This window comes from Cyprinodon tularosa, unplaced genomic scaffold (assembly GCF_016077235.1).
Source record: "Cyprinodon tularosa strain WSP-4 unplaced genomic scaffold, ASM1607723v1 ctg595, whole genome shotgun sequence".
NCBI lineage: Eukaryota > Metazoa > Chordata > Actinopteri > Cyprinodontiformes > Cyprinodontidae > Cyprinodon > Cyprinodon tularosa.
Genome location: NW_024039335.1, coordinates 397,952 through 422,694, shown reverse-complemented (window position 1 = coordinate 422,694; position 24,743 = coordinate 397,952). Strand labels below are relative to the sequence as shown.

Here is a 24,743-nt window from a genome sequence, read left to right as displayed (position 1 = left end):
GTTGGTATGTGTTATTGCACAGTGAGGGACAAGAATTTTGCTCATTAGTGACAATAGGTAATGTTTTGCATAAGATGTCCAAGGAAGGGGGTGCTGTCCCTTGTCCATATTCCTATCACCTCCTCCTTCCTCCAAGTGAGGCTTGATGGCTTGGGGAACAAAGGAGTTCAGCAGTCCTGGTCCTGCATTTGAGGAGTTAAAGTATCCCACTGATTAGGCTCCTCTGAGTGGTGAAGACACTGTGTAGAGGGCGTCCGGCATTGTTCATAATGTCCAGCAGTGTCCTTGTCTCTACTACCATCCCCAGAGAGTCCAGCTTCTTGCCAGTCACAGAGGCGGCTCGCCTGACCAGTTTGTCCAGTCAGGAGGTGTCCTTCATGGATGTGCTGCTCCCCCAGCACATCACGGTGTAGAAGAGGACACTGGCAACCACAGATTAGAAGGTCTCCCGCAGCTTATTACAGATGTTAAATGACCTCATTCGCCTCAGAAAGTACATGCCTGCCCTGTGTCTTCCTGTGCAGGGTGATGGTGTTTGTTGACCAGTCCATTTTATTGTCCAACCAGACCCCAAGGTATTTGTATGAATCCACAGCCTCCACCTCAGGCCCCTCCAGTTGTACCGGCTTAGTCTTTGGTCCATTCCTCCCAAAGTCTATGACCAGCTACTTTGTCTTGGAGATGTTGAGCTCCAGGTGGTTGGTGTGGCACCAGGTGGCAAAGTCCCCCACCAGATTCCTGTACTCCTCCTCTCTGTTGTCCGTGATACACCCCACAATGGATGTGTCATCTGCGCACGTCTGCGTGTGACACAGCTCAGAGTTGTAACAGAAGCCCGTGGTGTATAAGATGAAGAGGACAGGGGCCAGCACTGTGCCCTGAGGGGCTCCAGTACCGCTGACCACAGTTTCAAACATGGTGTCTTTCAGCCTGACATACCATGGCCTGTCTGTCAGGTAGCTGGAGATCCATGACACCAGGCAGGGGAAGACTCTAATGCTATTCAGTTTGTCTTTGAGCAGGGAGGGATGGATGGTGTTGAATGCACTTGAGATGTCCAGGAAGAGAATCATGCTGTGGCATTTCCCTTATCCGGGTTGGAGTGGACTCGGTGTAGTAGGTAGAGGATGGCGTCCTCCGCTCCTACACCTGGCCGATATGCAAACTGCAGGTGGTCCTGGGCATGTTGTACTTGAGGTCTGAGGAGATTGAGGAAGATCCGCTCCATTGTTTTCATCAGATGAGAGGTACGTGCAACAGGCTGAAAATCATTCAGTTCACTGGGCCGGGTCTTTTTAGGAACAGGTGTGATGCAGGATGTCTTCCATAGGGTAGGCACTCTTTCTAGCTGTAGGTTAAGGTCAAAGACCCGTTGTAATGGTTCCCCCAGTTCAGTAGCACAGGTTTTTTTTAGTACCCGTGGACACAGCTTGTCTGGTTCTGCTGCTTGCCTGGGTCGAAGTCTCCTCAGCTGTTCTCTGACCTGGTCTGTGGTGATGTGAGGCAGGGAAGGTATTGAGGTCTGGGACAGAGTAGGATGGCAGTGCTGTGATAGCTTAGGCGGGGTGTGTGTGTGTGTGTGGGGGGGGTATGGGAGATGGCTGCAGCAGCAGTGGAGAGGTCACAGGCTTGTCAAACCTGCTGAAGAACTTGTTCAGTTCATTTGCCCTCTCCATCTTTTCTTCATCGGCCCTGGTCTTTGTGTTGTGTCCTGTGATGGTTCTCATACCTTCCCAGCATGGCTCTCATATTGTTCTCTGATGTCCTTGGCTTCCCTCACACAGTGTTTTACCTTCTGCTGTGCTGCCCTCATGGCCTCCTTGTCTCTGCTCCTGAAGGCAGCCTTGTTCCTGTTTAGGACAGCTTTGACTTCCCTCTTTACCCAATGCTTGTTATTCGGGGAGTAGAAGACTGTCTTGACGGGTGAGACCACGTCAGTGCAGAAGTTCAGATAGTCCGTCAGACAGTCTGTTATCTCCTCTATAGGGTGATTTGTTCTCAGAAACCAGGTCTGCGTGTGTGTCGCAGTGAATGCAAATGTGCTATTGCACATTCTGCAGACACTCTGCTGCACCTCTCCCAAATTGTAGGTGACCGCAGACAGGAGGCCTCTGATTGGTCATATCTACCTCCGCTCTACATTATACATATTTCTTGTTTGGTACCTTCCCAGCTTGTTTTGTTTGAGTGACAGCCATTGTAGAAAACCTCAAGAACGCTGAAACCCTTTTTCCACCTGGATCGCCCTTCTTTTTCACCTCATGTCCATCCGTGTCGCACAAACTTGCCCCTCGGCCATATCTAGAGCCACAGCTAGTTCGTGATTGTCCCTCTTTTGGAATAACAATGCAAACCACGCCTCAATATTGAGCATAACTCAAAAATACTTGCATTAAGCTCACGGCAACACAGTGCTGCGGCAGTATAACCAGTACTTATGTCTTCACCATGCGGTTTAATCAGCACACCCCTGTCTGTGGCATTAAAGCAATGTATAATGTGCAATTACTATTTCTCTATATTTGACACCCAGTACAATAACTTTATATTTAAATATAAATATCCATCTATATACAGTAAATACCAATTTAAATACCATGTGCAATGATCCATTATAATGATCCTGTTATAAACAAAATATATATATTGTATATATATCCAAGCACATTTTTCTGCTTTTAGCACATTCTTCTTTTTTTGGCTATTTGAGCTGATGTAGCAAGTAAATTTCTCCACTGTGATATCAATCAATCAATCAATCTCTAGAATATTAGCTCTGACCACAAAACAGTCTGAAATCGGAGGCAGATGGCCTTCGCTGAGTTTTTCAGAATATGTTACACATGTTCTGTCAGCTGGACCAGCAGAACAGAGACCATCTGCCTATGATTTCAGCCTCTGTTGTTTCTGGAATAACTGAGAATTTAAACGGGCCTCAACTCTGAACAACAATGAGATCAAATCAGTTCATTACTAAAATAGTTTTTATTTTCGGTGTAAAGCTGACAGGCTCCATGGGTGCACATTGTCGAGGTTCTTGTTCAGTTGAATCGGACTCGTCGCATGGAGCCCACAGTGCTGTTCTGGCTGCCCCAGTCGGAGAAGTTGTTATAGTCACGTTTCTCCAGGACGTAATGGGGTCCCCTGTAGTTGGGCTCCTGATACACCACCCAGCTGTAACAAAACATTGGGAAATATTATTCATTCAGCTTTACTTTGAGCAGACTGAACACATACATGTAGGTATATACTGTCCTTTCATAATTAAGAGCCTTTTCAGCAGGTCTTCCACATGCCTTTCTTTAAACCCATTTTATGTGCTATCAAAATGTTTTATTTTATTGGTCTGATATATTTTTAACAATAAATGTTATATATTCATTGCTTAAAACAGGAAATCCTCACAGTAAATAGAAATAAAGGCTTGAAAGCATAATTCTGTCTTCGATTTATGTTTTGTTTTGTTTTTTTATTTAGTGATTGATTTACATAAATTAATCTTATTAATATATATAATAATATAAATATATTAATTTGTCAAATTTGGTTTATTTGGTTAGTCTAATGCAGGGGTCACCAACGTGGTGCCCGTGGGCACCCAGGGGCCCTCAAGGACAGCATGGGGTGCCCTCAGCATCTTTTGAAAACAGAACAATTCACCAGTGGACTAAATCTGAAATTGTATTTTTTACTGAAGCTCTTATTTTGAAGCATTTATGAAGCATTTTATCATATCCATAAATTAGAAAATTTGAGGATTTATATGGATTTCATAATGAGAATATCTAAAAGCAAATAAAAAATGAAAAGAAACAATAGAAATATGTTTATCATCTATGAAGTTCAGGTGAACGCCAACTCCTCTAGTTCATAGGTCAGTATTGGTAGCCCGTCCTATGACTCAGTACCCATAAAGTAGCCCTCAGCCTTAAAAAAGTTGGTGACCCCTGGTCTAATGACTAATTCTTTCCCTCATTATGACCTAAAACTTTATTCTAGTGAGACGTTTCAGCTGACCTATCCTAGGACTCTGAGTGGAGCTGCAGGTCCAATAAGACAAACATTATTTGTCTCATTATTTCAAGCTCTAAGTACGGTAGGGGAGGCATGTAGGTGTGTATTGTTGTAAAGATTAACCTTATGACCTTTTTGAAAAGCCAGGACATTTAAAATGAAAGGAAACTGAAAATGTCATTAGGTCTTTTAGCAGGAATCATGTAGTTAAATGAGCCTATGACACTAAAAAACACCCTTTTTGGTCATTGCAGTCCCTCAAACCTAAAGCCTGCAGGAAAACTGTGGGACAAACTGAAGGGAAGAGGCCATTGGAGAAGGCCTAGGACCCCGGACAGAGTGGAAAGGGCCCCCTCTGGGATTTTGTGGCATATCATTAATAAACTCTGGCAACACTAAAACAAAACAATCGGTGTGGAAAAGGAACAGAGGCTGAAACGAAACTCAACCAGAAAATCAACTTACGCTCCTCCAAGAACGCGGATGGATGGCACTCTGTTGAGGTTATAGCGGCTCAGCAGGTTGGGAATGTCATCTTGGATCTCCATCTTCTTTCCAGAGAAACCGGCTCGCTCAAACAGCTGAGCTCTGGGAGGGTTATTATCCTGGGAATCAGAGACACATCAGATCAGTCAGCTGCTACTGGAATAACGAGTCGTTTATTTCAAATATGTAACAACAAAGATTGGTGTGATTTCTCTGGAGGAATTTAAAACTAAAGGAAACTGAGGCGTTAGAGCTCTTTGATTCATTAAAACTGGAACCCTAGGAATTGGTGCAACAGGTCTCCTGATCGACAGCCTGAAAGTATGTGAACAATAACGAATCCGCTCATAGAAAATCAATGATTATCTGGTTTTCTGCATTTAGAGTTGTTCTTCAAGCTGGAGTAATTGAGACTGGGAGGACTTCACTTCAGAGGAACCAGTCACAGATTTGGGGCTGATTCTGGAGATCTAAACACAGTTCTGTTCTCTCAACAAACAAGTCCAGTGCAGGGAGGCTCCACCTCACAACTTCAAGTCGTTACAGATCACCTGGGCAGAGACGGATCTCACAGCAGACCTAGAGTCCGCAGCTACAGAAGACTCCATGAGCAAAAGATTCAGAGATGAGGAGGATCAGAACGAACCGTTTCTTAGTCTGACATTGACCTGTCGCCCAAACATCATTGGCTGAATGTTTGCAGTGGCCTAGTCAAAGTCCAAGTCACTGAAATGTGGTGGTGAGAACTTCAAAAGGCTGGGAACCTCAAAGAGCAGATACAAAGATGGGACCAGGGGAGACCAGAAGACCCCGACCAACGGGAAAAACTGGAAGGAGATGGTCGAGGTTCTACAGACTGCTGAGAGAGGTTATTTAATCTAATGAGGGAGGTTCTGTAAACTGCAGAGGGGGATCTGTAATCTGATGAGAAGGTTCTGTAACTGATGAGGAGGTTCTATAATCTGATGAGGGAGGTTCTGTAACTGATGAGTAGGTTCTGTAAACTGCTGTGGAGGTTCTCTAATCTATTGAGGAAGGTTTTTTAAACTGACGAGGAGGTACTGTAAATTGAAGAGGGAGGTTCTGTAATCTTATGAGGAGGTTCTGTAATCTGGTCTGGGAAGTTCTGTAATCTAATGAGGAAGGTTCTCTAAACTAATGAGGAGGTACTGTAAATTGATGAGGGAGGGTCTGTAATCTGATGAGGAGGTTCTGTAATCTAATGAGGAAGGTTCTGTAAACTAATGAGGAGGTACTGTAAATTGATGAGGGAGGGTCTGTAATCTGATGAGGAGGTTCTGTAATCTGATGAGGGAGTTTCTATAATCTGATGAGGGAGGTTCTGTAATCTGATGAGGGAGTTTCTATAATCTAATGAGGAAGTGTCTGTAATCTGATTAGGAGGTTCTGTAATCTGATCCGGCAGGTTCTGTAAACTGCTGAGGAGGTATCTGTTAATTGATGAGGAGCTTCTGTGATCTAATGAGGGCGGCTCTAATATGATGAGGATGTTCTGTAAACTGATGAGGCAGGTTCTGGAATCTGATGAGGAGGTTCTGTAATCTGATAAGAAGGTGTGTAATCTAATGAGGGAGGGTCTGTAATCTAAAGAGAAGGTTGTGTAATCTGATGGAGCTTGTAATCTGATGTGTGGGTTCTGTAATCTGATGAGGGTGGTCCTGTGAACTGATGAAGGAGGTTCTGTAAGATCTGCCACACTGCCTCCTCCAAGATGTTCCTCATCTCACCTGTTTGACGGAGCGGACGGAGGAGACGTGGTCCACCTGAGCGCACCACCTGTCGCAGCAGTTGTACTCCCCCCTGTCTGACATATCCCACAGGTACTGACGGCCTCGGTAGTTCTCATGCTCGAAACCAACCCATCTGGCAGGAAATACAGGGATGGACCAGAACAGGACAGAGAGAGAACAAAAATATAAACATTGGAAACATGTGCCCTGGTTTTACTCTTCTTCTGCTTCACTGTGTACAAGTTACAACTCTAATCTTGGTTCTGTTAAATGAGAAGAATTCAATACTTCCTGATCCAAGCTTAGACCTTTGGTAAAGTTTCATATAAAGTCATATTTTTAGGAGACGATCTGAGGTTTCCTTCATGTTCTTCTCTAGAACCAGATTTTTCCTCTAACATTTCCGTTTCCACCCGGAGACAGAGACCCGGTTCTATTGCTGGACAGACTTTAGAGGTGAACTTACGCTCCGTTGTCCACCTGAACAGAGTTACATCTTTCTGGGAAGTTCTTGTCAGTGATCCTGGGACAGTCGTAGTTCAGGTCCAGACGTCTGCCGGTGAAGTTTCTCTGCTCATAAAGGGTCACCTGGGAGCAGAGAAGATCCAGGATCAGGCCAGACATCAATCCTCAAACAAAGGCCTTCAGTCTGCTGGTGGATCATTTTTATTAAACTCTCTGTATAAATATGTATCATAATCCAGTCATGTTCCAGTTTTTGTGACCTTCCATCAACATTGGAGAACTTTATATCTCTTTTAAAAGAGAGTCTTAAAAATTTCAGACTGACTGAAAACGTAAAGAAATGAGAACAAACCATCCTATCAGAACCAGCAGGAGCCTCCAACTGCTGTGTGAGTACATGAGCGCCCTCTGAGGTTTAATTGATTCGGGTTATGCCTCTGTTTTAGAAAGGCTTAAGACTTTTTGGAAAAGAAACTCCACATTTAGCAGACCAACTGCTGGGTCCAAATGGGTCAGAACCAAACCCCGGTTGAGCTTTAGTAACCTACTGACAAACAGAATTCATCCATTCTGCACACGTTGTTCCTAACATTTGAAAACATCCAATAAATCTGATGCTCTCCCTAAATGTCTGTTCTTCTAGAAGAAGCCAGCTTATTCTGGTTCGGACCATCTAACAATATCCTGAGAACTTATCTGATAATAAATGTGTTCTGTTGAAGAAAAACAATCACTTTGAGCAACAGAGAAAGCAGCAGACTGAGTGAGGACGGAGGATGGACTCACCCTCCCAGAGGACCCATAGAAGGCACGTTGGAGCACAGACCCCAGTTTGCTGCAGATACAGAAGCGATTTCAACAAACAAACCCAGAAATACTTTTATTCATAAAATCAGATTAAATATTAAACTCTCTGCTCAGTCGGATGAATTTATGTTTAGGAAAAAAAACTGAACTCTAACAAGCTTTCTGTGTCTCTCTCATTTAGCCTTTAAAACCCAGAGGCTGCATTCGTCCTGCAGCCATCATCACTCTCTGGGTGACTTTGGGGAAACTGGGTGTTTGGCCGGGGCCTGACACTGTGGCCCCGGCTGCTGAACGTACCTGGTTTGTTGGGCTAATCCTGGGACCTTAGTAAAGATGTTCATGTCAGCTCTGTGAGGCAGCCAGAAAGCGCCTTAAATATGTCAAGCTGGTACGACAGAGAACTACCAGAAGGCTCAGATGGTTTCTGCTGTAGCTCCTGGGGCCATCGGGGCCATTGATATGCTAAACACAACCTCATGTTGCACATCTGTGAATGAAACATACAAACGGAGAGAATGCAGAAGCCCAACGAGCTCACAGACTGCAGCGCCAACAGTTTGGGTTTGAACATTTCAGCATTTTCTCTACAACAATGCGCTGAAAACAGTTGTGATGGCGCTGCGGGGCCCGCTCCTGTATTCACAGGAAGGCCGGAGAACTCCCGAGGCTGGCTGTATGGATCCCTGCTCAAACCGTTGTTATACTGCAGCTGAATGAGACCTGATCAGATTCAGTCATTAACGACAAACATGGAGGGGGGAGGAGCTTCCTCTGAGCCAAACCTCTGCAGCGTTGCACTCCAGCTGCTTTATGTCTTTGACAGCAGTACCCTGTCTGTGACAGGTTAAGAGATGTTTCAGGAATTCAACTCATGAACTGAAATAGATTTTGAAAATCCTTCTTAATTATGGGAAAGACTTATGGCTTATGGCAGGGAGAGAAAGCCACAAAAGGTCATTTCTAGAGAAACTTCATAGAGAGCTTATGTCCAAGAAAGTTTAGTGGACGCAAAACCTGTGGTAGAAAGGAGACTGGAATGACTGGCAGCAGTCTAAGATCTTCTCCTCTTGGGAATAATCTTCCTCTCCGATATAGCTGAAACTTTAAACTCCTCCCAGGTTGATGACAGCAGCGGTTGCTTCTTTATGGCTATTGCTGATATGACACTGCATTGACACACACCTTTTGCTTCAGGGCTGCAATATGATTAAACTTCTGCTTTTAAAGAGGAGCTCTGATTAATTATTGCATGCGATCAGCAGCATCTTGTTGCTATTTTCTCTCTTTAATAACATGGAAGCAGCAATGACGTACTTAGTTTTAGACTTTGGTTTTACTTTTCTTAAATAGTAGAAAATAATGAGTGTTTGGAATGTGTTGTTAATGATCAGATCATTTCTGTTGGGAGCTGGAGGAGGGTGTGGTTTCTTTTCCTCATGGCCGTGGAGCAGGAAGCCACGTAGGATGAGCTGCAGTAACATTCAGTTTGCTTACAGAGTAAAAACGCCTCCATTCTCCCTCAGATCTGTTTGTCCAGCAGATTTGCAGCCACAGTCTGGTGGCTCCAAATGAGGGGGGGCATTCAGCGAGTTAGTGGGGAGGGGTCGGCCCACAGTGTGCGCTGATCATAGCAGAAAACCTCCTGGATGCTTCACTCTGGTTTTTGTTGCCCGCTTGCAGGGAAGGAGGCGGTGAAGCGGCCCAGAAGCTTCAGGGTTTTTTCCCTGCATCCTGGAAGCTGCAGAGAAAAAACGCAGCAGGTCAGAATTTGGGTCTGAGTGGATTAAATGCCTCTTATCCTCGCCATACTAAACAAGTTTTCCTACCTTCTGTCTCATATGGGGTTCTGTGTTGGAGCTGTTCAGATGAAACTGCTCCTCCTTTAGATCAGAGAACAGAGACTGGGTCTCTGTTCTTATCAGGCTCCCGGAGCATCTGATGCAGAGATGCTAAATCAGGCTGATTGTCTGTCTTGCAGGTGTGAATGACGATGCTGCACAGAGGAATCCTGAAGTGGGCCCCTTTGCTTGCACTGGTGCTGTGTGTTTCAGCAGGAGGAGACTTTGACTGGACAAAGAACGAGAAAACCTCTTTCTACTACGGCACCTTCCCCACTGGTAACCTCTGTTAACTTATCCTGTTGGCAGTACAGAAACATGCTCCTCTGCTGTAGAACATCACTGAGATCGGTTTAAATCACCACGTCTCTGCTTTTATATACAGCAACAGATTTTCTTCTTCCTTTTAATCATTCCACCCATCAATGGATGGAATGATTGTTCCTTTCATTTATTTTCCTGCCTTGCAAACGTTGGAATTGATGAAGCCCCAGTAAAAAATGTCCTATATTAGGAGGGATCTCTGAGGAAGAGTTAGGGCAGCAGCCGCCCCCTTCTCTTCCTCAGTGGTTTGGGTGGAGGGTTCATGGATGTCCCTGGAGAAGATGTCTTGAAAGTAGCAGCTGTTGCTCTGCTATGTCTTCTGGATTTTTCTGCACCATTGATGCTTTCCATTAAGTAAAAACAAGCCCATACCACGACCTGCACACCCACCATCACAGCTGCTGTCACCAGGCTTGATTCTCCTTTAGCTCCTTGGAGAACTGATCCATCCTCTCTGAGCTCAGAGTCGCTGGCTCCACCTCTGAGGTCAACAGGCCTTGGTCTTCACAAATTGAAGGTTGTGGAAAAAGTTTAACCAAAGACATGCTTGCTCTGTGTGGATCTAGTTGGTAAAAGGATGACGGTTCATGAAGCTGAAGCATCTAAGTTGAAGCTGAAATTCTATTTAATTCAGTTTATTAATAAAGTGCCAATTCAAAATATGTCATTTCAAGGCCCTTTACAATTTAACCAGATCATCCAGTCAGATTGATTAAAAGTTTTCTATCTAAGGAAAACCATTTGATTGCATTGACTTCATTGACTTGAAGGCAATCCCTCACACTAAGCGTACTTGTAGTGACAGTGGAGAGGAAAAACTCCCTTTTAACAGGAAGAAACCTCCACCAGAACATGACTCAGTGTGAGGGGTCATCTGCTGAGGCCGACTGGGGTTCAAGGAGACAGAAGCAGACATAGAAAAAGAAGCAGAGATACGAAAGTTCTTCCACATTCCTTGGTTTCATGGTTTCTGAGAGAGATATTCCAAAACTTCCTACTCCTTCTGAGAAACTTGGTCTTTTAAGAATATGTTGTTTGACTTCAGTCCTGTCTGGATGTCAGTCTTTGAGGAGAGTTATGACTCCAAAACCTCTGATCTAATCAGCATAACCCCCAAAATTCCCAAATTCCTTTCTGCTGATGAAGATCCTCAGTCATCCAGGTCATAGTCATTCCGTAAAAATTCAAAAAATATCCACTGGACTTGGTTTCCAAGATTTGAAGACGTTTCGCCACCTCTCCAGGAAGCTTTCTCAATTCAAATGTCTGGATCCGCAGTGAGTTTGAGTCTTATATAGACAATGCCTTGTATCGCTTGGAAACATGCAAATGGTAACCGATGAATGGGTCGTTTGGTTCCATCGTGGTTCCAAATTCCTTTCCTAATCAAACCTTTGAAAGGGTTATTTCTTATTCACTTTTCTCTTCCAGTGGTCCTCCATTCACTTTTGACACATTCAGTTGTGAGAGTGGTTTTACTTTGCTAAGAGCATAAGAGCCTTGAAAAGCTGACAGACCATTATTTTTCACTTTAGGGTGTTTTCTGCATTGCCCCAAATGTCATGAAGGAAGACATTAGAAAAATGTCTACTTTATCTGACCTAAATATGAGTCAAAATGAAAATAAGACACCCCACCCCAACAGTAGACCCAAAGTTTCACTACTGCATTTATCTAATTATGTTTATTTTCTTTATATTTCTGTTCCAATACATCTCAGAATGTCTTTCTGTTCTATAAAAGGAAATGTTGAGTCAGCCGTTAGATACAAGGCTGTGTGCTCTTCTGGGATTTGTTTCATCTTCCTTAGAGGACAAACTTAAATAATTTCCAGTGTTGCAATATAGATATATTTTTCTTGGTGCTTAAAAAGTCTTTTATGGGTCATATTTTATACATCCAGTGAGTTCAGTGTCCTGCAGGATAAGAAGTCTATTCAGCATCTGTTTTTTTGGTGTGTGTTTTTCTGCAGAATTCTCTTGGGGAGTCGGCAGCTCTGCCTATCAGACCGAAGGAGCTTGGAACATCGATGGAAAAGGAATGAGCATCTGGGATGTTTTTGCCCATAAAAAGGGGAAAATCTCCACCAATGAGACAGGAGACTCATCATGTGAAGGCTACCGCAAGTTCAAGGTTAATATGACTGAACTTTTTTGGTGATTAACCGTATTTCTGAATTTTCTTCTTGTAAAAATTCAGACAACAACTTTTTATGGACATTCATAGAATTTGACCTATTAATAGTTTGGATGCAGTTGTCAGATAGAGGTTTGTTCTTGGTTCTGGAGAAAAAAAATATAATCATATCTGCAAAAGTCTTTTAATCACGGAAGAGAAGTAACTGGCAGCAAAGAGACCCCTGAAGCGTGCCAGACCTTGGGCACCAGCCTTAGTCCTCCTCAAGGATTAAGGCTGATCTCCGAAGACTAAGGCTGGTCCCTGAAGACTAAGGCGTGTCCTTGGCTGGTCACTGAGGACTATGGCTGGTCCTCGAGGATTAAGGCTGGTCTCTGAAGACTAAGGCTGGTCCGTTCAGGACTAAGGCTGGTCCCTACAGGGCTAAGGCTGGTCCCTACAGGACTAAGGCTGGTCACTGAGGACTAAGGCTGGTCCTCGAGGATTAAGGCTGATCTCTGAAGACTAAGGCTTGTCCTTGCAGGACTAAGGCTGGTCTCTGCAGGACTAAGGCTGGTCCCTGCAGGACTAAGGCTGGTCCCTGCAGGACTAAGGCTGGTCCTCGAGGATTAAGGCTTATCTCTGAAGACTAAGGCTTGTCCTTGCAGGACTAAGGCTGGTCTCTGAAGACTAAGGCTGGTCCCTGCAGGACTAAGGCTGGTCCCTGCAGGACTAAGGCTGGTCTCTGAAGACTAAGGCTGGTCTCTGCAGGACTAAGGCTAGTCCCTGCAGGACTAAGGCTGGTCTCTGAAGACTAAGGCTGGTCCCTGCAGGACTAAGGCTGGTCCCTGCAGGACTAAGGCTGGTCCCTGAAGACTAAGGCTGGTCCCTGCAGGACTAAGGCTGGTCCCTGCAGGACTAAGGCTGGTCCCTATGGACTAAGGCTGGTCCCTGCAGGACTAAGGCTGGTCTCTGAAGACTAAGGCTGGTCCCTGAAGGACTAAGGCTGGTCCCTGCAGGACTAAGGCTGGTCCCTATGGACTAAGGCTGGTACCTGCAGGTGTAAGGCTGGTACCTGCAGGACCAGCCTTACACCTGCACAAGTGAACTTTAGATATGTATATGTGGGAAGCTGCAGTGAGCAAGGTGTGAGCTTGGAGTGACGAATGGGTTTAAAGTGAGTGCTGGGGGACATCAGGGACAAGTCCTAACCTTCTTCTTGTCTCCATTGCTGTTAGACAGGGCAGGCAGGAGTCACTAGTGTGAAAAAAATCACATTATTTGTAGATGACACTGTGCTCTGTGGTAAGATGTAGAAAGTGTTAACTAAAAAAAGCTAAACTTAAATCTCTGGTTGTAAACAGGTTATAGAGGTGATAACTTTGTTTTATCACATAAAAACACATGTAACTGTGAATTACTTGAAAATAGCTTGAAAGTAAATACCGTATAATTGCATTTTTTTAGGATTAGCTCATGGAAATTAAATGATGCTATTTTCTGCTTTTTTATTGAAGGATGATATAAACTTGATGAAGGAGATGAAGCTGAATCATTATCGATTCTCTGTTTCCTGGCCGAGGATTCTACCCAGTGGAATAAGAAGTAAAAACACAATATTTATGCCTCATCACAGTTTTGCCACTTGACTGTAAAATGTTGATTTCCATGAGTGAAGAAGTTTCCGTAAACACCTCATGCAGCAACAAAGACAAAAAGGCTGAAAGTGCCCAAGAAAACCTGTCTAAGCATCAGAATCACTGGTGACAGGTGAGGGAGGTTGGATTAGAAATCGGGCAGCTTTGATGTTTCCAAGCTTTGACGACTTTTATCGCCTCAGTCAATCTAAAAAAAATCCTGGATTAGTGAAAGACATGTTTATCTAGTCAATCCCTTTGTAAATTCATAAAACCATAAAAAATTGATGTCTCTGTGACTAATACATCTACATGTATTCAGGAGTAATATGGTACTTTAGGAGTAAAGTACTCCATCATAACTTAGCACAGCACTCCACAAGGTGGAAGAAGAGGGTAAATTCCCTAAAGAAACATAGTGAAGGTCTTTGGACATCATCGCCGTACCGAGGGTGAATCCAAAAAACGTGGCATACAGTTTCATTTAGTCTTTAAGAGTAAACTGGAGAAGCACCTATGGCTACAGCTAGAGCTAGCGGTCTTTGGAATATTTCTCCGCCTTTATAATATAATATAATTTAGGTCTGGACTTTGACTAGGCCATTCTAGCTCCTTTTGTCCCTGATAGTGATACAGGAGGTTTAAACAAATCCTGACACCCTCACATGTCATCAGTTTGTCTGAAGATTGAAGAAAAAAATTGGATTAAATTAGTTTTATATACAAGACTGTTGCTTTTTGGAGCCTTTTGGTTGATTATTTCCTGTCACCCAATCAGTGGGACCAGCCAGAGAAGACTATGAAAAGTGTGGCTGTATATATTCACTAGCTAATCAAACAAAAGTTTTATAAAACAGTAAGCCGTCTACTGCTGAATGAAGATGGTGACATGATTTTCTTGGTAAATCCTGCAGGTGAGCACATTAATGAGAAAGGAATTAGATATTATAACGACCTGATCGACATGCTGCTGGATAATAAGATCACACCTGTGGTCACTCTGTATCACTGGGATTTACCTCAGGTCAGTTCTTCCTGCAGATCCGATGATGGATGGATGGATGGATGGATGGATGGATGGATGGATGGATGGATGGATGGATGGATGGATGGATGGATGGATGGATGGATGGATAGATGGATGGATGGATGATTGAATTGATGATGGATGATGATGGATGGATGGGTGATGCATGATGATGATGATGGATGGATGGATTATGGATGATGATGGATGGATGGGTGGATGGATGGATTATGGATGATGATGGATGGATGGATGGATGGATGGATGGATGGATGGATGGATGGATGGATGATGATGGATGAATGGATGGAAGGAAGGATGGATGATGATGGATGGATGGATGGATGGATGGATGGATGGATGGATGGATGGATGGATGGATGGATGATGATGGATGAATGGATGGAAGGAAGGATGGATGATGATGGATGGATGGATGGATGGATGGATGGATGGATGGATGATTGTTGGATGGATAAATGATGTGGCTCTCCACCACATTCCCACAGGTGCTGCAGGAGAAATATGGCGGCTGGCAGAACGGGAGCATGGTCGGTTACTTTAACGACTTCGCCAATCTGTGTTTCGAAAGGTTTGGAAACCGCGTGAAGCACTGGATCACCTTCAACAACCCCTGGGTGAGTCAGAGGGATTAGTAATGATGCATTCACTGACAGATAGAACGTTTGACCTGTGAAGCGCTTGGTGAGGGTTTTGTTCTCTTGTTTGTTTAAGTCAATTTCTGTAGAAGGATACGAAACGGGAGAGCATGCTCCAGGAATGAAGCTAAGGGGAAGTGGGGCTTACAAAGCAGCCCATAACATCATCAAGGTAAGTCTGGCTGAGGTTCAGTCCAAAGCTGAACACCTCAACACCTGGCTACAGAAGCTGTCTAAACAACCTCCCTTAGATAGGAAGCAACTAAACGAAAATTTTATTATGTTTTCAAGCTTTCAACAGAATTTTTTTTTTTTTTACAATATAACAGATCTTAGAAAAAGAGTTTTGATTGTAATGGTAATCCTGAAAGAATCCTGATGAGTTAGAGGTAGGGTACCAGGGCATCTTTGAGCTCCCTCCAGATAACTCCACAAACAGCCCATCCCAGCCGCTTGTATGGAGACCTGGTTTATATCCAACATGTGAGCAATTAGAGAAAAGTTCTGCTAATAAAATGATCCCTTATTGAGGTTTTAAACAAACAGTTACAAGAGTTTTAGTCAGACTATAGTCAAATGGATTAATCACAGTAAAAGACAACACACTGGCCGTAGACTCCAAGTCACCTAAAGACTTGGAATCTGGACTCGGTTAGACAGCAAATATTTTAATTGCAGATTCAGAAAATGATTTCCAATTTTTTTATAAATTGAAAATCCCCCAAATCCAACTCAGTGCCATGAAGACAACAGCTGCTGACTCTGTCATTACCATAAAAAAATGACTTGAGATTTAATGTAAACTTCCCGCTTCAAGACTTTAGACTTGATTGGCTCTCAGTGAAGATAGACTTGAAAGAACTTGACCCTTATAAATTGAGATATAACTTGACAACCTAATAACTTTAATCGCTTAATATAAACACGTCTGGTATTTTACTGCACACATTTTTCCATGATATCAGTGATTTAGAGCCTGTAGACGCCGCATAGGGGACGGATAAACACAGCTATTTCACAGATGTGATGATTATGAAAAATACATCTTTACTATTTTGTCTTTCAATGTTATACCTGGGAAAAGACTTCCCGTTGATTCTTGTCTCCATTTCAGGCCCACGCTAAGGTCTGGCACACGTATGACATGAAGTGGAGAAGCAAACAAAAAGGTGATGGAGAAAACTTGTTCAGTCGTTTCATTCTTGCAGTTCCGCTCAATATCAAACTTTTCCAACTGGGTCCAGGTCTGATTGGGATCTCCCTGACTGCTGACTGGGGAGAACCAGTGGACGTGTCCAACCAAAGGGACATTGAAGCTGCAGAAAGGTACATTCACTTCTACCTGGGCTGGTTCGCCACACCGCTCTTCCATGGAGACTACCCACAAGTCATGAAGGAATACATTGGTATGTTCAAGTTTAAGGGGCTCTCATAAATCACATGGTCATTAAAGCAATTGTATCTCCTTACATAGAGACTGGAGGGATGACGGTACGGGAGCCTGGAGTAGAGCTGCTGCTCCTCCGTACCCAAGAGTCTGCTGAGGTGTGTCAAGATGTACTTAAGAGATCTGACCCACATACAGAAAACCACTCAGAGAAACCCGAGAAAGGTTTAACAGGTTTATTGAGGAGTTCAAAGGGTTGGATTCGGGGAAACTCAGAGAGCTGGTGAACCGGAACTGGAAGTGAGAAGGGAAGTTCACTGAGGATAGTTCAGGGTCCGTGGGAACTTTGAACGACGACTTGCAAACTCAGAGATAACGGGACTCACAACTGCGGAGAAAGGTTCTTCCCTGAATCCGGTCAGTGCGGGTTTATCCAGAAATTGAGTGGCTCGTTGGAGGGCTGACAGGTCTTTGTTTGGTTGGTTCCTGAGGAGCAATGGGGCGGACTGCCACTTATTTCCTGGAGAACTTGAACGGGATGTGTGGTGATGAATCCCATGTTCAGTGTGAAGCACAAACTATCCTTCCAGGGGGAGAAGGCCAAACATCCAGAATTCAGGATAACTTCCTGCTGAAAGGCAAAGACAAAAATCAGGTTAGGCTCGGAGAAACAAAAAACTCAGACTCAGCAAAACTCAGCTTGGCTACAGTACCCAAAACACTCTCGCGACGAAGTAGTGGCAGTCCACCGCTTAAGAAGTCCTCAATAATGAGCCAACCAGCTGCAGGTGTGTGGGAGGACCAACGAGAACAGGGCGCCACCTGGTGGTGCAGGGGGAAAAACACAACAACACAACCCACACAGACTGGATTCCTAACAAGGTGGTTCTCTGATCAGGATGCCCCCTGATGTAGGAGGATAAAGGACTAAAACGAAATAATAGACAACACCAATCTAAAATTCGTACACCTCTAGACAGCAAGAAAAAAGTATTGAGAAACTGTTTAAAGATTTCTGCAATAACTCGCTGTCAGGATCAGAAGCGGTTTGTACACTGTTTACCTTCTACGAGTATGATCTCAGTCTGCTGATGATTCCTTAACTCTGGTATTTTAGGCAGAAAAAGTGGTCAACAAGGTCTGGGAGCGTCGCGGCTGCCTGTTTTCTCACCTCAGGAGAAGAGTTACATCCGAGGAACTGTGGACTTTCTGGGCCTTGGACATTACACCACCCGCTACATCACCCAGAAGAACTACCCGTCGAGCTTTGGGGACAGTTATTTTGCAGATCGAGACCTTGCAGAGCTGGTGGACCCACAGTGGCCTGACCCTGGTTCTGAGTGGCTCTACTCGGTTCCCTGGGGGTTCCGCCGCACGTTAAACTTTATAAAGGTAAACCAATTAAATCAGAACTCTCTTCACATCTTCAGAAGGTTTTAATCTATATGTGCTCATTAGATCCACATTCTACTATCCAAAGTCTGATCTTTTATTTCATCTTAAACATTGAATGTATGTCTATTTGTCACAGTCTTGGTTTTGTTATGTTTATTTAGAGTATTCAGTCTTACTTTGCTCCTTGTTTTAGTGTCTAATTATTATTTTGTTGTTTTCTTGTTAGTTCCTGTCCTCTAGGTTTTCCATTTGTTGTCCTCTGCTGCCCTCTTGTGTCCTCTATCCCTAGCTCTGTGTTCTGCTCTGTCCTCCCTTGCTGTTTTCTCTGTCCTGCCAGAACCTGTTGCCAATTTCCTCGTTAGCTCTCTCTTTGTCTCTGTCCCCTTTAAAAGCCCTCCCTCTTCAGTTCTTGTTTGCTGGATCCTCGTCTTACATCTCATCAAACCTCTGGTCAGTTCTCTGTCGTCCTTCCTTGTCTCTTCCTGGTTCTAAGTTTTTGCTTTTTCCCTGATGTCTCTTAGATTCTGGTTCTTAAGATATTTTTGTTGGATTTTTGACTCCTGCCTCAGAGCCTGTTTACCTATTAAATCACTTAATTCATCTCAACCAACTCATCTCTGCATTTGGGTCCTCTAACCAACACCACCAAATCGTGACACTATTATTTTATTTAGCTATCCTTAAACCCCAAACATTTCCTCTTTGGACCTTCTTTCTTCATGCATTACCATGATAAATAAGACTTTGTTAAACCACTGCAAATTCCATTCAATTCAGTTTATTTCTATAGCACTGATTCACATCATTTTATCCCAGGTCACTTTACAGAGACAATTCAACCAGATCATCCAGTCAGATTGGTTCAAAGTTTTCTATCTAAGGAAAACCAGCTGATTGCATCAACTCATTGACCCTTCAGTAATCTCTCGCACAAAGAATGCTTGTAGTGACAGTGGAGAGGAAAACTCCCTTTGAACAGGAAGAAACCTCCGGCAGAACCAGAGCCAGGCTCAGTGTGAGCGGCCATCTGCTGAGACCAACTGGGGAATCAGACGAAGTCTAAGTCTAGGTCAGACATAGAAAAAGAAGCAGAGATACAAAAGGCAACTGTCAACCAGCTCCACAGGCAGACCCGTCCAGGAAACACACAGCCAGGCAGACGAGCCTCGAGCCAGCTACCATGTCAGAGGATGAAGAGAGCACATCCAGTTATTTACTGTCAGAGAAACAGGACTACACTGAAAAACAGGCTAAGCTCCAACATCTATAAACAAAGGTGTTGATGAAGCAGCACAGCTGATATTTCTCTCCAGGATGGAGTCACAGCCAAAAAGGAACAGACCAGATGAAGCTACTATGAGAAAAAGCAGAGAGAGCAGAACATTAGAGGTCCCTATGTCCTCCAGCAGTCTAAGCCTACAGCAGCATAACTATAGAGATGGCTCAGGATAACCTGAGTATTTTGGATGAGGCATAATGATGATTTCTTTTTCACATTCTAAAGAAAAATCCCAATGAAAAGAGTTTGATGGAGAGAAAAAAGGATTTAAAGCCCAAACTATCCTTAATGGAGCTGTTAATGATTCACCTCTCAGGTTCCAATTGGATGTTTTTTCCAAGCAATATTTTTAGTTAAAAATCTTACAGAACTTCCGCTTATCTTGAGAACTGTTGATAAAAACCCACCTATAGAATTCCAGGAAAGGCTATTTGTTTGTTTGAAGGGAGTCCTGCTCAGCGGGTTCCGAGGTTCTGTCCAAGCAGAACTAACCTCCTGAATCTAATGTGTGATCCCACCAACAGAGCCAGTATGGAAACCCGATGATCTACGTGACGGAGAACGGTGTCTCGGAGAAAATGCTCTGTACCAACCTGTGTGATGAGTGGAGGATGCAGTACTTCAGAGAATACATCAACGAAATGCTGAAAGGTGAATGTTTTTTTTCCCCCTGAGAGTCCTGCTGTGGACTAGGAAGCTGATTGGTTAAACCTCTGTCTCTGTTTGGACCCAGCCGTAAAGGACGGTGTGAACGTGAAGGGATACACCGCCTGGTCTCTCCTGGACAGCTTTGAGTGGGATGAAGGCTTCTCAGAACGGTTCGGCCTCTACTTTGTGGACTTCAGGAACAAAAACAAACCACGTTACCCAAAGGCTTCAGTCCAGTTCTATAAGCGCCTCGTCAGCTCCAACGGCTTTCCCAACCAGAGAGAGGTAAACCCCAACAGGAGGGTTTAGCTTTAAAACCAGTCTCTGCTGGGCTCTGATCTGTTGGGTCTCCGCAGGTGGAGAGCTGGAAGAGGAAAGCTGTGGAGACCTGCTCCTCCAGTAACCAGCTGCTGGCTGCAGGTCAGTATGAGGAAGCTCTGAAGGAGTTGCAGGAACACGCTTTGTCTCATTTGTTCCTCCGACGGCCTGAAGAACATCTCAGATAGATCAGGAGGGCACAGGAATCTGCTCCAAAAACAGCTATCTAGTCGATCCTGGAAAAGCTTAGGAGCAGGTTTTGGACTCTGTTTAATGGTCCTGATGGATTAAATGAAGGCATCTAGAAGGGCCTGCTTCGACCCACAGGAGGTCTGTCTCTCTCTCTCTTAAAGACCAGGTTAGTTGACAGTTTCTCCAACCTGAGCCTTTGCTCTCTGCAGCTCCTCTACAGTCACCCCGGTCCTCTGTTGCTCTCCTCCTCCTCTAACCTTTCCCTCTAAGGCTTGGTTGGCCCGTAGGTGAGTGATCCCTGTGGATGGATCAGACTTCTGGGAGATGTTCAAAGCTTCCAAGATTGTTCCATAACCAACCCTGCTTTAAACTGAACCAGAACTTCCTCTCTGATCCATATGCTGGGTTAATTGGTCTCCATCTCAGTTCTCCTCTAATGAACCCATGAGGTCAGAATCAGAACAGCTGCTAATTGCTTATTAAAAGAAGTTGTATTTAGGAGCATCTGAGTAAAGGGGCTGAATTTATTCGTGATACGTGTGAAAAGTAAGGATTATTTTTGTTATCAGCGATTTACTTCTTTCTATTAGTGTATCATAAAAAAATCCCTAAAATGCTTAATTAATCAGTTGCTGTAATGTCCTGTGGAATAAACACCTTTAAGGTTCTGTTCCGCTCTGACCTTCAATGTTCTTGTTTATATATATTTTAAGTCACAGTGATTTCTTAATCCAGGGAAGAGCTTTAGGAAGGTAACCTTCAGAGTTCTGTTTTTATTTCTGTACTCAGCAGAAGATCAATGAAACGTAGCTCTGCTAAAATCCCAAATCGGCTCTTTTATTCTCCTATTTCGGTCCTGTCCAGAACTCCGGGTCCAGACCTCAGTTTATTCAGTTCTCTTCTCTGTGATCCAGATGCTCTCTTAAACTGGAAGATCAGAAGTTCTCAGCCTTTAGACCTCGGCTGATTTTTCATAGTCTCAAAGTCCTGACTGTCATCAGGTTTATGTTTATTTATTCCAACTTCTTCTGACATGTTAGTCGTTTATCCAGGTGGGGATGTTTTTCTGCTCTGATGGAGCTCAAGTGAGGAAGTCGTTGATTCCTGGCTGAAGAGAAGCTGAAGGTTCTGTTTGGTCCGTTGCAGATCCACTGATCGGCCACATGGAGATGGTGACAGAGATCGTTGTTCCCACTGTGTGCACACTCTGCATCCTCTTCAGTGCGGTTTTCTTTATGTTTCTGCTGCGGCGGCGCCTCTGAGAGACCAACCCTCACCGCGTCTGATGCCACGGCAGCAGAGCTTAGATGCCCTGAAGCTGAAGGAACCAATCAGAGCAGCTTCGTTCCTCCTGTTTTGGCTTTAAATGTCCTGCTGTTCTCTTACCTTTGGATTGTTAATAAACCTTCAAAACCAGCGGCGTCTGATTATTCATCACTTAATGAACTTCTTGAGGTTTTGGAAAAGAATGAGCTCAACTGTGTCGATCACTGAGGATTAAACCTGACTGAACATTTACTCACAGTCAAACATCTTTTAGTTATTTGATGTTTTTGATGTTTGGGCCTAAAAAAACAGAAAGAACAGATGGAACCAAAACCAGAAGCTTCAAAATTCATTTTTTACTCTGTGTTATATGGATTTAGTTATAGTTTATATATTGGCTTTTGTCTTTTTTTAAAAAGAAAAAAAGGTTTAAAACAATAAATCTGAAGGAGAAGTTAATTATATAAAGCAAAAAAATTATCTTTTCTAAGTTTATGTTTCATTATAACCTTTTTGTTTTTTACACAAAGTGAATGTTTTCCTCTGGTGCAGGAAGACCAGGAAGGTTAGAGTCTGATCATCTTCACCTTTAATTCATATAACAATAAAGATCTACTTACTTTTTTGTGTATTATCATGTTAGGAAAATTATCACTGATGTGTGAGTTTATTACACCTTGATATTAGCTGCCTGTTGCGTGTCAGAACTGATGTTTTCCACAGTAGTTTATCTAATTAGGGAATGGAATGAGAGCGGTGTCCTTCAGCGCAGAACAAATGCTTTTAGGATCCTTTTTAAACTACATGTGCACATTCTTAGAAACACAAGATTTATTTGCTCCACTGAGATAATTGCTTTCATAGCCCTCTGTACATCCAAATTTCCCTTCTGTTATGTCCTAACTTTCTGGTGGCAAATGTAAATTATGTAAATGTTTGAAAAATAATAGGTCCTGACTGACTTGACTGACATCGTTGATAACAGGACTGGATCCCAATCATTGATTAGGACATCAGAGAGTCTGTGTCTACCTGCAGCAGGCCAATCCAAGTGTTTGGAGGTTGCGAGTTAAAAATCTTGTTCTTAGCTGAAGGACGCCGCTCTCATTCCATTCCCAAATCTTTACCACGTACAGAATGAAGATTATAACTCTACATATCTGGACAGGGGGAACTGTCTTAATTAGATAAACTATTGTGGAAAACATCAGTTCTGACAGGCAACAGGCAGCTAATATAAAGGTGTAATAAATTCACATGTCATCAATGATAATTATCCTAACAATCATCGTTTCCGTTTAGTTTTCATCTTTGTCTAATTATAAAATACAAACAGGAAAGACTAAGAGCTTATTTTAAAAGCTTGGTGGATCTATATGAAGGACCAACTCTGCCATATTTAAAAATAAATACAGAAATAAATAAATGCTCAATAAATGTATAAGCATACAATTAATTGCCAACAAAAAAGTGAGACATAAATGTATATAACTCTTAATTAGCTTCTTTATTTATTTGCCTTTGTAATATTTACCTTATTTATTTTTCTTTCCTTTATAATCTTCAACTTTATTTTTTAATTACTTATATTTTTAAGTATTTATTTATGTGCATGTTATAATATTTTTGTCTGTTTTATTCTTCCTTTGTATTTTTTTACCTTAGTTATTTCTTCGCCGCTGTTTATTTCTCTCTGCCTTTTTTACATTTCTCTATGCCCTTTTTACATTTCTCTCTGCCCTTTTTACATTTCTCTCTGCCCTTTTTACATTTCTGTCTGCCTTTTTTACATTTCTCTATGCCCTTTTTACATTTCTCTATGCCCTTTTTACATTTCTCTATGCCCTTTTTACATTTCTCTCTGCCCTTTTTACATTTCTGTCTGCCCTTTTTACATTTCTCTATGCCCTTTTTACATTTCTGTCTGCCCTTTTTACATTTCTCTCTGCCCTTTTTACATTTCTCTATGCCCTTTTTACATTTCTCTCTGCCCTTTTTACATTTCTGTCTGCCCTTTTTACATTTCTCTATGCCCTTTTTACATTTCTCTATGCCCTTTTTACATTTCTCTATGCATTTCTACCTCATTATGCAAATGAGGAGGGGGTGTGTCCTAGAGAGTCAACTTCTGCTCATTGGTTGGCTTGGCGGCCCATCTTCTTAACTCACAGAGCTCAGAGTACTAAGTTAAATGTTCTCTTTTCTGTTGCTGTTGTTCAATTAAAGTATGTTTTAAGATCATTTGAGGCGAGAACCTTATACATTTAAGCATCACCATATGGCCCATTCACAGATTTAATGCGTAATTTAAAAGAAAATGTGACGAACTTGAGAGGACCGGGGCAACCAGCGGAGCTCCGAAGCTGACGGCAGCCAGGTCTATAGCCAGGCTATGATGGCGATTTTTTGTTGTATTTGGCAAAGTTTGGCAAAGTCCCTACTCAAGTTCTAATGACTTCAGACTCGACATCAGACTCTCCTCCTGTAGATTCGACCGATGTAGTAAAATGCTAACCAACACGCTTCACACACGGCTATGCCGAGAGAGGGCCGCTGCAGATGGGCTGTGGTTAGACCTGGCTGCCGTCAGCTTCGGAGCTCCGCTGGTTGCCACGGTTGTCCTCTCAAGTTTGTCACATTTTCTTTTAAATTACGCATTAAATCTGTGAATGGGCCATATGGTGATGCTTAAATGTATAAGGTTCTCGCCTTAAATGATCTTAAAACGTACTTTTATTGAACAACAGCAACAGAAAAGAGAACATTTAACTTAGTACTCTGAGCTCTGTGAGTTAAGAAGATGGACCGCCAAGCCAACCAACGAGCAGAAGTTGACTCTCTAGGACACACCCCCTCCTCATTTGCATAATGAGACAGAAATGCATAGAGAAATGTAAAAAGGGCAGAGAGAAATGTAAAAAGGCAGAGAGAAATAAACAGCGGCGAAGAAATAACTAAGGTAAAAAATACAGAGGAAGAATAAAACAGACAAAAATATTATAACATGCACATAAATAAATACTTAAAAATATAAGTAATTAAAAAATAAAGTTGAAGATTATAAAGGACAGAAAAATAAATAAGGTAAATATTACAAAGGCAAATAAATAAAGAAGCTAATTAAGAGTTATATAC

The 24,743-nt window shown here is 42.9% G+C and overlaps 2 protein-coding genes across 2 annotated transcripts; one reads left to right on the top strand and one right to left on the bottom strand.

The window, feature by feature from the left end:
* Positions 1-2,962: 2,962 nt before the first annotated feature.
* crybgx (crystallin beta gamma X) lies at positions 2,963-7,932 on the bottom strand. Its single transcript, XM_038306870.1, has 6 exons — positions 7,821-7,932; positions 7,503-7,551; positions 6,718-6,839; positions 6,249-6,384; positions 4,480-4,619; positions 2,963-3,174 (listed from the first exon to the last, which is right to left on the bottom strand). Exons 1-6 carry the CDS (start codon positions 7,862-7,864, stop codon positions 3,042-3,044), a joined length of 624 nt encoding a protein of 207 aa, XP_038162798.1. The 5' UTR covers positions 7,865-7,932; the 3' UTR covers positions 2,963-3,041.
* A 400-nt stretch (positions 7,933-8,332) lies between these two features.
* On the top strand, positions 8,333-21,759 carry LOC119797697 (lactase-like protein). Its single transcript, XM_038306869.1, has 14 exons — positions 8,333-9,283; positions 9,502-9,640; positions 11,658-11,818; positions 13,318-13,405; positions 14,352-14,461; positions 14,974-15,102; positions 15,200-15,295; positions 16,238-16,292; positions 16,368-16,529; positions 17,628-17,902; positions 19,709-19,835; positions 19,918-20,117; positions 20,189-20,252; positions 21,489-21,759. Exons 2-14 carry the CDS (start codon positions 9,508-9,510, stop codon positions 21,602-21,604), a joined length of 1,716 nt encoding a protein of 571 aa, XP_038162797.1. The 5' UTR covers positions 8,333-9,283; positions 9,502-9,507; the 3' UTR covers positions 21,605-21,759.
* Positions 21,760-24,743: the final 2,984 nt, after the last annotated feature.